General features: G+C 47.2%; 1 protein-coding gene across 1 annotated transcript in view; it reads left to right on the forward strand.

The window, feature by feature from the left end:
• Positions 1–12,618, forward strand: part of IL1RAP (interleukin 1 receptor accessory protein) — a 131,632-nt gene that overhangs the window by 53,628 nt on the left and 65,386 nt on the right. Inside the window, exons 6-7 of the mRNA XM_060242786.1 lie at positions 4,594–4,662; positions 12,325–12,454. Coding sequence (XP_060098769.1) covers positions 4,594–4,662; positions 12,325–12,454 — 199 coding nt within the window. The remainder of the gene's footprint in view (positions 1–4,593; positions 4,663–12,324; positions 12,455–12,618) is intronic.

The following is a 12,618-nucleotide window of genomic DNA, read 5'->3' on the forward strand; positions in this document are numbered from 1 at the left end:
AAAAGTAGTTGAAGTATTGAGGTATGTTATATATGCTATAAGAGCCCCGTGATGCAGAGTGTTAAAGCAGCAGTACTGCAGTCCTAAGCTCTGCTCACGACCTGAGTTCAATCCCCAGTGGAAGCTGGGTTTTCAGGTAGCCGGCTCGAGGTTGACTCCGCCTTCCATCCTTCCGAGGTTGATCAAATGAGTCCCCAGCTTGCTGGGGGGAAAGTGTAGATGACTGGGGAAGGCAATGGCGAACCACCCCGTAAAAAGTCTGCCGTGAAAACGTCGTGAGAGCAACATCACCCCAGAGTCGGAAACGGCTGGTGCTTGCACTGGAGACCTTTCCTTTCCTATAGATGCTATGTTACGTATTGTTTATATGGAAACAGGATCAAATACTTCAATAAACTATTTGTTTCATTAAAAAAAATATTTCACGAAATGTACAACCCTCTCTCTGCCTTCTCAAGGTGACTGGGGGAGGCTCCGTGGCCCTGATTCCGACAGATTTTGGCTTTGGGGGCTTCGGTCTTGGGGCGAGCAGAAGGGAGGGCCATGGCGACCTCCCCTTGGAATATCCAGGCTCTCTGACACACAAGTTTCCCTCAGACACTAACATCAAAGAAGGAAATATGATCTTTGTGATAGTAACAATATTGGAGACCAGGTTTTATTTGCTCGATTTGAGTTCAGCAGCAACAGGATTTTCAGGGCAGAAACTTGTGAGTCAAAGTTCTTTACCTCAGATACCACTGATGAATCTGAGCAGGGGAGCATTGACTTCCAAAAGGTTATCTTCTGAAAATCTTTTTGGATTTTGAGGCACTGCTGGACTTGCATCTTATGACTGGCCCCATTATTTATAGGGAGGGTACTACCTGGCCCGGCAACAAGCTATGTAGAATGAGGCCTCTGATTTGTATCTCAGCTTTAGGTCACAGATAATTATTATGAAACAATATCAGCTTGGTCTGAGAAATGACTGTATTATTGGCACGTCTGGAGCCATTCTGTAACAATGTGGTTTGGCCACTGAGGAAGGTCAGTGGGCCAAAACACGTCTGGTCAGGGTCAATAATGGTTGACTTTTGGGATAGATGTATGAATTTATTCCGAACGGAGGCTCTTACGAGAGCCTGTATTGGTTTTTATTGACTTTGTAATCAATACCTGTATATTTCCTTATATTTGGTAATATTTATGCTTCAAGTTTAGACGCAGAACTATTGGGTCCTTATATTCTGATTTCCTTAACCTTTTGGTCCTTTCTTAATTCAATTTATTTTGGGTTAAGCCCCCCACCCTTTGTCTCTTGTTGTCTTCTACTCCAGACCAACCTGTAGTATTTATTTGGTGGACTAAACAGTCCGTTTACCTGACCCGGATAAGAACATAAGAGAAGCCATGTTGGATCAGGCCAACGGCCCATCCAGTCCAACACTCTGTGTCACACAGTGGCAAAAATTTTTATATATACACACACACTGTGGCTAATAGCCACTGATGGACCTGTGTTCCATATTTTTATCTAAACCCCTCTTGAAGGTGGCTATGCTTGTGGCCGCCACCACCTCCTGTGGCAGTGAATTCCACATGTTAATCACCCTTTGGGTGAAGAAGTACCTCCTTTTATCCGTTCTAACCTGACTGCTCAGCAATTTCATCGAATGCCCACGAGTTCTTGTATTGTGAGAAAGGGAGAAAAGTACTTCTTTCTCTACTTTCTCCATCCCATGCATTATCTTGTAAACCTCTATCATGTCACCCCGCAGTCGACGTTTCTCCAAGCTAAAGAGCCCCAAGCACTTTCACATTTCTTCATAGGGAAAGTGTTCCAAACCTGTAATCATTCTAGTTGCCCTTTTATCCGTTTTAACCTGTCTGCTCAGCAATTTCATCGAATGTCCACGAGTTAACCCAGGCTGACCTGACCCTAATCCCAGAAGCGAAGCACTGTCAGCCCTGGTTTGTGTTTGGATGGGGGGACCACTAAGGAAGCCCAGGATCGTTATGCAGAGACAGGCAATGGGGAACCACCTCCGTTCATCTCTTGTCAACGGTGTTCCCTCTGAGCTGAGTTAGTGTGAGCCAGCTCACGGTTTTTTAACCTCCAGCTCACACATTTTTTGTTTTAGCTCGGGAAAGATGGCCCCAAAGCAAACTGATTTATGCAGTAGCCCAGTTGCTCGTGCACAACTTTAATGCCTGTAGCTCGTGAAGTGGAATTTTTGCTCACAAGACTCCACAGCTTAGAGGGAACATGAGCTGTGGGGTCACCATAAGTCGGCTGCAACTCCACAGCGTTTTTCACACACGCAAATAGTCTATGGAAGACAAAGAGGGTAACGTTTCCCCCCATGCCTTCCTCCTTCCCATGGGCAAACCCTTCTCTCTGGGCTTAATCCTGGTACTTTTAAAAACTGCCTTTCCTTATCAAGTGGATAACCAAACTCTGGTACCTTGGCTAGCCCTGGCCTAACCGGTTGGTTCCTTCCTCCAGAGCCCAACAGATGGGTGGTATTTTCCCAACCAGCACCTTGAGTTGAGTTTTTTTGGGGGGGGGAGGGAATGGTCGCTAACGTAGCTCTTTAAAGTGGGCAAGATAACATTCCCATCAGGCAGCCAATGATTCTTGCTGGAACTCTTGGAGAAGTCAATGAGTCCCTTAAAACGGCCCTTATGAGGAGGGTCTCTGTGTTATTTTTTTTTAAAATGAAATGGAAGTCATTTGTGGTGCCCAGAAGGGAGACTTTAATGGGCTCCAATGAAAACTGCTAACAGCCAGTGTTTCAATTGGGCACCTTTGGAATTCTAACACAAGGTGGTGCGGACAACCACAAGATGGCTGCCTCAGGAGGCGGGGCCACACACAGGAAGCTCAAGTGCAGGGGGGAAGAGGGATAATTTAAAAAAAAAACACACTGGAAAGAAGACTGGGAGAGAATGAAATCAACCCTGTGATGACAGCTGCCACTCCTAATTCATCAGCCAATTCCAACTCCAGGGGAGAGCCAGTTTGGTGTAGTGGTTAAGTGCGCGGACTCTTATCTGGGACAACCAGGTTTGATTCCCCACTCCTCCACTTGCACCTGATGGAATGGCCTTCGGTCAGCCAGAGCTCTCTTATCTGGGAGAACCGGGTTTGATTCCCCACTCCTTCACTTGCAGCTGCTGGAATGGCCTTGGGTCATCCAGAGCTCTCTTATGTGGGAGAACCAGGTTTGATTCCCCACTCCTCTACTTGCAGCTGCTGGAATGGCCTTGGATCAGCCAGAGCTCTCTTATCTGGGAGAACCAGGTTGGATTCCCCACTCCTCCACTTGCACCTGCTGGAATGGCCTTGGGGCAGCCAGAGCTCTCTTATCTGGGAGAGCCAGGTTGGATTCCCCACTCCTCCACTTGCAGCTGCTGGAATGGCCTTGGGGCAGCCATAGCTTTGGCAGAGTCGCCCCAGAGTTGTCACAGGGTGTCTGTTGTGGGGGAGAAAGATAAAGGAGATTGTGAGCTGCTCTGAGACTCTGAGATTTGGAGTGGAGGGTGGGATATAAATCCAATATCTTCTTCTCCGGTGGCCCAACAGAAGTGCTGTGGGCAAGAGCCTCACTCCCCCCCCCCACTCCACTTTCTCAAATCACTTGTTGGGTTCCAGGAAAGGTGTTGGCAAGCACCATTTAAACCTGGTTTGAATAAATACTGGGTTGGGTCCCTTGGATCTGTTCTGCTAACGAGGATGCCCTCCTGCAGTGAAAGACGTCTTCCCCCTGATCGAAGAGCCTCTTTCACTTTGCCTCTTGAATTATGGAGAGGCGCCTAATTTATTCACTCCTTTGAAATATTTATATCCCAACTTTATCTCCTTAGACTCAAGACAGCTAACGGTGCACGAAGCAGTTCTGCCTTGTGCAGGAGGGATAAAGACGCCTCTGCCAGAGGAACAGGTCCGCGGGGATCCAATCTAGTGGTGTGGGGAGGGAGAAATCTGAAGGCTTCCCGTCACAACTTAAGAACATAAGAGAAGCCCTGTTGGATCAGGCCAATGGCCCATCCAGTCCAACACTCTGTGTCACACAGTAGCCAAAAAACCCAGGTGCCATCAGGAGGTCCATCAGTGGAGCCTGGACACTAGAAGCCTCCCACTGTTTCCCCCCATCCCAAGCATCAAGAATACAGAGCATCACTGCCCCAGACAGAGTTCCAGCAATATTCTGTGGCTAATAGCCACTGATAGACCTCTGCTCCAGATGTTTATCCAATCCCTTCTTGAGACTGTCTTTGCTTATAGCTGCCATCACCTCCTGTGGCAGTGAATTTCATTCAATGGACCTCCTGATGGCACTTGGGTTTTTGGCCACTGTGTGACACAGAGTGTTGGACTGGATGGGCCATTGGCCTGATCCAACATGTCTTCTCTTATGTTCTTGTGTGAGAAAGGGAGAAAAGTACTTCTCTCTCTACTTTCTCTGTCCCATGCATAATCTTGTAAACCTCTATCATGTCACCCCTCAGCCAACGTTTCTCCAAGCTAAAGAGCCCCAAGTGTTTTAACCTTTCTTCATTTTTTTCTATTAATTAACTTCATTATTTCTATTAATTTCTTTCTCTCAGGGGCACCAGAGAAGGGGACACCCCCACAGATCCTCTATCCAAATGACATTGTCTACGAACTCCCAGCAGGTAAAATCCCCCAAGGTGGTGTCCATCTTCTGCATTCAAAAATCTTCTGAGCAAATCTCATTTCCTTAAAACCAAATGGCTGCTTCGTTTTTGGTAGTTGTCTGAACACGTCTGTGGTGGCAGCCGATAGCCTCCGGTTTCAGTGCAGCAGCGGGTAGAAGAGAACGGGTGACGCCGAAAGTCTGGCTTTGTGTCTGGCCTCCATAACTTCCGTTTGGCTCTTGCTATGTTTCTGAATCACCTAGGACTACGGCCAGCAGGCTGCTCCCCAGAGAATGTTTTCATTCACACCCTCCCGAGTTCTTGTCTAGGAAGCTGGCTTGTTTTCCTCTGCCACTGAGTGCCAGGTGCAAAGTCTGTCAGTGTCTAGGATGTAGCTTTGATGATGCTATTTTTTGACTTGTAGCCAGCAATTGGGGTATAAGATGCTTTGTTTTAGCGATCCATCTCTTATCAAGGTCTGGCTCAGTGCTGCTGTGTGTGTGTGTGTGTGTGAGAGAGACCCTGTGGCTGGGAGCTTAGCCTGCTATTTCTGTAAGCTTGATCACTGGTTATTAAAATCTCCTTGTATTCAAATCTGGGTCTTGCATGTTGTTTCCTTGGGAGTTCTGCAAACCTGGAGCTCTGGAGAGCCAGTTTGGTGTAGTGGTTAAGTGTGTGGACTCTTATCTGGGAGAACCGGGTTTGATTCCCCACTCTTCCATTTGCAGCTGCTGGAATGGCCTTGCGTCAGCCATAGCTCTGTCAGGGGTTGTCCTTGAAAGGGCAGCAGCTGTGAGAGTCCTCTCAGCCCCACCCACCTCACAGGGTGTCTGTTGTTGGGGAGGAAGATAAAAGGAGATTGTGAGCCACTCTGAGATTCAGAGTGGAGGGAGGGATATAAATCCAATATCCTCATCATCTTCTCTTGGCAAGAGCCCCAAACATTTTGGTGCCACAAGTTGAATGCACCTGGCCACCTGTGACCTCTGTCCTGGGGAAGGGGGGTTTTGCCGCCTCGTTCCGTCTCAGACAGACGTCTCTTCTGCAAGCTTCGAAGGTCACAAGTTGTGGGGCCTGCCATTCAGCCTTGCCAAATGCCATTTTGCAGATTTCTGTGTTCGCATTCCACTGGGCAGTCTGATCTGAGGTTCTCTCCCTAAATCATGAGCCACTGTAGTGGTGCAAGTACCTACAGCTTTCAAATCTCTGCTAAGCTGTTAAGCTTATATGGAGAGAATTCCGTCTCTCAGCCTAATCTACCTCACGGTGGATAAAATGTGAGAGAACAGAACCATTCACTTTATTAGTGTTTATTTCATAGAATCATAGAATCATGGAGTCGGAAGGGACCTCCGGGGTCATCTAATCCAACCCCCTGCACAATGCAGGAAACTCACAAAACGCCTCCCCCTAAATTCACAGGATCTTCATTGCTGTCAGATGGCCATCTAGCCTCTGTTTGAAAACCTCCAAGGAAGGAGAGCCCACCGCCTCCCGAGGAAGCCTGTTAGAATCATTGAAGAGTTGGAAGGGACCTCCAGGGTCATCTAGTCCAACCCCCTGCACAATGCAGGAAACTCACAAAAACCTCCCCCTAAATTCACAGCATCCTCATTGCTGTCAGATGGGCCTCTAACCTCTGTTTAAACAACTCCAAGGAAGGAGAGTCCACCACCTCCCGAAGAAGCCTGTTCCACTGCGGAACTGCTCTAACGCTCAGGAAGTTCTTCCTAATGTTGAGCTGGAAACTCTTTTGAATTAATTTCAACCCATTGGTTCTGGTCCTACCTTCTGTGGCCACAGAAAACAATTCCACACTATGACAGTCCTTCAAGTACTTGAAGATGATGATCGTATCACCTCTCAGCCACCTCCTCTCCTCCTCCTAAGTAATGTGAACTTGCAGGGTTTTTTACGGAAACTAAACCCTCGGGATGCATAAAACGTGGATTCCGAGGTCTCTACGCTAATGCACAGAGTATGGGAAACAAACAGGAGGAACTGGAAGTCCTAATAAAGGAAGGAGACTATGACATAATAGACCTTATTGAAACTTGGTGGGATGACACTCACAACTGGAATATTAGGATTCAGGGGTACAACTTATTTAAAAGGGACAGGCAAATGAGAAAGGGCGGAGGTGTAGCAATATATGTGATGGAAATATATACTTGTGAGGAAATATGTGAATCTAAGCATGACAGCTCAGTTGAGAGTCTCTGGGTAAAAATAAAACGAGTAAGAAAAAACAGTGATATTATTGTGGGGGTCTGCTATAGACCACCAAGCCAGGCAGAGGACTTGGATGAGATACTCCTGCAACAGATTGCAAAGTTTTCCAAGAGAAGGGATACAGTGATCATGGGAGATTTCAGTTACCCGGACGTCTGTTGGAAGTCCAACTCTGCTAAAGTTGAAAAGTCAAATAGATTCCTGACTTGTCTTGCTGACAGCTTCCTTTTCCAGAAAGTGAGGAAGGAAACAAGGGGATCTGCTACCTTGGATTTGATTCTCATCAACAAGGAAGAATTGATTGAAGAAGTGGAAATAGTGGGCACCCTGGGCAGTAGTGACCGTGTGATTTTGGAATTTACAGTCTTAGGGAAGGGAAAAGCTATACGTAGTCAGACTTATAGGTTGGACTTCTGAAAGGCAAACTTCGATAAACTTGAACTATGCTGTGTAAAATCCCATGATCAGGAATACTTAGGAACAGGGGTCATTTTGCAGAAAAATAAGTGGTAGAGCTCATCCAGGGATTGTTATGCAGCTGCAGATACTATTCAATGCACAAGGAGGTGGAACTCTCAGAAAGGTTCAGGAGCTGTGCTCCTGTGAGCTCCCACTGAATCTGAGACCTGCTTAGGAGGAAGGAGGTTCAGGAGGGGCGGGAGTTTCTTAAAAGCGAAATACTGAAAGCGCAATCACAGACGATTCCTATGAGAAGAAAAAATGGAAAAAGCCTAAAGAAGCCGAAGTGGCTCCATAAACAGCTCTCTAAAGACTTGAGAAATAAAAAAAGACTCTTTTAGGAATTGGAAGGAGGGCCTTATAACCAAGGATGAATATAAACCAATCACCAGTGCTTGTAGAGAAAAAGTCAGGAAAGCTAAAGCTCAGTATGAGCTTAGGCTGGTCAAAGATGCTAAAAACAACAAAGAAGGGTTCTTTTCTTATGTTCAGAGTAAGAAAAAGAGCAAGGACATGGTAGGCCCACTGCGATGGCAGGAAAGTGAAATTGTAACAGGTAATGAAGAGAGGGCGGAACTGCTCAATTCCTACTTTTCCTCAGTCTTCTCTTCTGAGGGAAACGGTGCTCAACATGGCAAAAACAGAACATATAAGGAGGGTATGAAGTTCCAACCTAGGATCAGCATGGGGTAGTACATAAGCACCTAGTTTCTTTAAATGAAACTAAGTCCTCAGGGCCAGATGTGCTGCATCCAAGGGTTCTAAAAGAGCTTGCGGATGTAATTTCTGAGCCTCTGGCTATTTTTGAGAATTCTTGGAGAACAGGAGAGGTGCCGGAAGATTGTAGGCAGGCGAATGTTGTCCCTATCTTCAAGAAGGGGAAAAAAGAGGATCCGGGTAACTACCGACCCGTCAGCTTGACGTCTATACCTGGAAAAGTTTTAGAACAAATCATCAAACAGTCGGTCCTAAGAACATAAGAGAAGCCATGTTGGATCAGGTCAATGGCCCATCCAGTCCAACACTCTGTATCACACAGTGACCATACATACACATACATACACACACACATACATACACACACACACACACACACACACAGTGGCTAATGTCCTGGAACATTTAAAAAGAATGGATGTGATTACTAAGAGCCAGCAAGGGTTTCTCAAGAACTAGTCATGTCAAACTAACCAGATCTCCTTTTTTGAGAAAGTGACTACCTTGTTGGATCAGGGGAATTCTGTAGATGTCGTTTATCTTGATTTCAGTAAGGCTTTTGATAAGGTTCCACATACTGTCCTTGTTGAGAAGTTGGTAAAATGTGGTTTGGATCCTGTTACTGTTAGGTGGCTCTGTAACTGGTTGAGAGATCGCACCCAAAGAGTACTTGTGAATGGTTCCTCATCCTCTTGGAGAGGAGTGACAAGTGGAGGGCCTCAAGGATCTGTCCTGGGACCTGTTTTGTTCAACATCTTTCAACATCTTTATCAACGATTTGGATGAAGGAATAGAGGGAACGCTTGTTAAATTTGCCAATAATACTAAATTGGGAGGGGTTGCAAATACAGTAGAAGACAGAAACAGGATCCAGGATGACCTTGACAGGCTGGAAAACTGGGCTAAAATCGATAAAATGAATATTAACAGGGATAAATGTAAAGTTCTGCAATTTGGTAGGAAAAATCCCATGCATGGTTATAGGCTGGGAGAGACTTGTCTTAGCAGTAGTATGTGTGAAAAGGATCTGGGGTCTTAGTGGATCATATGCTGAACTTGAGTCAACAATGTGATGTGGTGGCTAAAAGGGCAAATGAAATTTTGGGCTGTATCAACAGAAGTCTAGTGTCCAGATCACATGATGTGATGGTATCGTTTTACTCTGCTCTGGTAAGACCTCACCTGGGGTATTGTGTTCAGTTTTGGGCACCACATTTTAAGAAGGGCATAGACAAGCTGGAATGGGTGCAGAGGAGGGCGTCAAAGATGGTGAGGGGTCTGGAGACCAAGTCCTGGACAAGGAGGTGAACTCTCAGAAGGAGGAGGAGGAACTCTCAGAAAGGTTCAGGAGCTGTGCTCCTTTGAGCTCCCACTGAATCTGAGGCCTGATGCTAAAACCCAAAGGTAGCCAAACTTGGTTAATGTAAGAGCCACACAGAATAAACATCAGATGCTTGAGAGCCACGAGGCAGGAAGTCAAATGTTTGAGAGCCGGCAGGAAGGTAAGAAAGAAGACAGACAGGTGGGAGAGAAGGGAGGGAGTGGTGGAAAGAAAGCAACTTTAACTTCAGTGCACTGTCCAAGCCACCAGCTGCCTTGACTTGGATAAGTGATTTAAAGAAACAAATGCCTTCTTTTGGCCAGCTGATGTGGCAATGGAGGCTTTGGGAGCTACACGATATGTGTGAAAGAGTCACGTGGCTCCGGAGCCGCAGTTTGGCCACCCCTATGTAACCACTGCACATGGTGGCCAGGCAATAGATGACTACAGAAGTCACTTTGTTCTTGAGCAAGGGTAGGGGGTGTGGCTCAGAGGCAGAGCACCGGCTTGGCATGCAGAAAGTCCCAGGTTCAATTCCCAGTTTCTCCAGTTTAAAGGACTGCGCAGAAGGTGATGTGGAAGGCCTCAGCTGTTAGCCTGAGAGCAGCTGTTAGCCTGAGTAGACAGTGCTGACCATGATAGAAGAAGAAGATATTGGATTTATATCCCGCCCTCCACTCCGAAGAGTCTCAGAGCAACTCACAATCTCCTTTTCCTTCCTCCCCCACAACAGACACCCTGTGAGGTAGATGAAGATATTGGATTTATATCCCGCCCTCCACTCCAAAGAGTCTCAGAGCAACTCACAATCTCCTTTCCCTTCCTCCCCCACAACAGACACCCTGTGAGGTAGATGAAGATATTGGATTTATATCCCTCCCTCCACTCCAAAGAGTCTCAGAGCGGCTCACAATCTCCTTTTCCTTCCTCCCCCACAACAGACACCCTGTGAGGTAGATGAAGATATTGGATTTATATCCCTCCCTCCACTCCGAAGAGTCTCAGAGCGGCTCACAATCTCCTTTTCCTTCCTCCCACACAACAGACAGACACCCTGTGAGGTAGATGAAGATATTGGATTTAGATCCTACCCTCCACTCCAAGGAGTTTTAGAGCAGCTCACAATCTCCTTTTCCTTCCTCCCCCACAACAGACACCCTGTGAGGTAGATGAAGATATTGGATTTATATCCCACCCTCCACTCCAAAGAATCTTAGAGCAGCTCACAATCTCCTTTCCCTTCTTCCCCCACAACAGACACCCTATGAGGTAGATGAAGATATTGGATTTATATCCCGCCCTCCACTCCGAAGAGTCTCAGAGCGGCTCACAATCTCCTTTCCCTTCCTCCCCCCACAACAGATACCCTGTGAGGTAGATGAAGATATTGGATTTATATCCCGCCCTCCACTCCAAAGAGTCTCAGAGCAACTCACAATCTCTTTTCCCTTCCTCCCCCACAACAGACACCCTGTGAGGTAGATGAAGATATTGGATTTATATCCCGCCCTCCACTCCGGAGACTCTCAGAGCGGCTCACAATCTCCTTTCCCTTCCTCCCTCACAACAGACACCCTGTGAGGTAGATGAAGATATTGGATTTATATCCCGCCCTCCACTCCGGAGAGTCTCAGAGCGGCTCACAATCTCCTTTACCTTCCTCCCCCACAACAGACACCCTGTGAGATTAGTGGGGCTGAGAGAGATCTGCCAGAAGCTGCCCTTTCAAGGACAGAGCCTCAGAGCGGCCTACAATCTCCTTTCCCTTCCTGCTCCACAACAAACACCCTGTGAGGTGGGTGGGGCTGAGAGGGCTCTCCCAGAAGCTGCCCTTTCAAGGACAGTTGTGGGGGAAGAAGAGAAAGGAGATTGTGAGCCGCTCTGAGACTCTTTGGAGTGGAGGGCGGGATATAAATCCAATATCTTCAGAGTGCTGGTCTGGATGGGCCATTGGCCTGATCCAACAGGGCTTCTCTTATGTTCTTCTGTGACACAGAGTGTTGGACTGGATGCGCCATTGGCCTGATCCAACAGGGCTTCTCTTATGTTCTTCTGTGACACAGAGTGTTGGACTGGATGGGCCATTGGCCTGATCCAACAGGGCTTCTCTTATGTTCTTCTGTGACACAGAGTGTTGGACTGGATGGGCCATTGGCCTGATCCAACAGGGCTTCTCTTATGTTCTTATGTGACACAGAGTGTTGGACTGGATGGGCCACTGGCCTGATCCAACAGGGCTTCTCTTATGTTCTTCTGTGACACAGAGTGTTGGACTGGATGGGCCATTGGCCTGATCCAACAGGGCTTCTCTTATGTTCTTCTGTGACACAGAGTGTTGGACTGGATGGGCCATTGGCCTGATCCAACAGGACTTCTCTTATGTTCCTCTGTGACACAGAGTGTTGGACTGGATGGGCCATTGGCCTGATCCAACAGGGCTTCTCTTATGTTCTTCTGTGACACAGAGTGTTGGACTGGATGGGCCATTGGCTTCTTCCAACATGGCTTCTCTTATGTTCTTACGTGATCCAGAGTGTTGGACTGGATGGGCCATTGGCCTGATCCAACATGGCTTCTCTTATGTTCTTATAATAGCACCATAGTCTGTAAAGCATGATGGCACAACAAGGGAGGCCGACTGATGGAGTAGTTGGTGGCATAGGACGCCTGCTGCCTCAACCAAAGCCCCGACGGAATAGCTCTGTCTTATAGGCCCTACAAAATGGCAGTAGCTCAGGTAGGGCCTGGATCTCCATAGGGAGCTGATTCCACCAGGCGGGGGCCAGGGCTGAAAAAAGAATATCGGGTGTCCTTCGGGCCAGGAGGTGTTGTGGAGCAGATTCAGTGTAAGGCAGCTTCACGGTTTTCCCCTGATAAGCCTGTTGCAGTTTAATGGCTTGTCAGCCTCTGGCCAGTTTTAAAAACCAAGCTGCTCTTTTTCTCCCTGTCAGGAGCAGATCTTGTTCTTCCTTGTCGGGTCTACTTCCCGTACCTGAAGGGTCCTCCGCCTGAAGTCTCCTGGTTGATTGATGGACGAAATACAGACGACATCTCGGACCTCAGGATAAATATCTCCCAGTAGTAAGTGATTTCTCAGATGGGTATCATTCGCTTGGTGATCTGTAGCTGCAAAAACAGGAACAAGAAGAAGAATTGCATATTTATACCCCACCCTTCTCCCTGAATCAGAGACTCAGAGCGGCTTACAATATCTTTCCCCCCCACAACAGACACCCTGTGAGGTG

The sequence above is a fragment of the Heteronotia binoei genome, chromosome 6, assembly GCF_032191835.1.
Source record: "Heteronotia binoei isolate CCM8104 ecotype False Entrance Well chromosome 6, APGP_CSIRO_Hbin_v1, whole genome shotgun sequence".
Classification (NCBI taxonomy): Eukaryota; Metazoa; Chordata; class Lepidosauria; order Squamata; family Gekkonidae; genus Heteronotia; species Heteronotia binoei.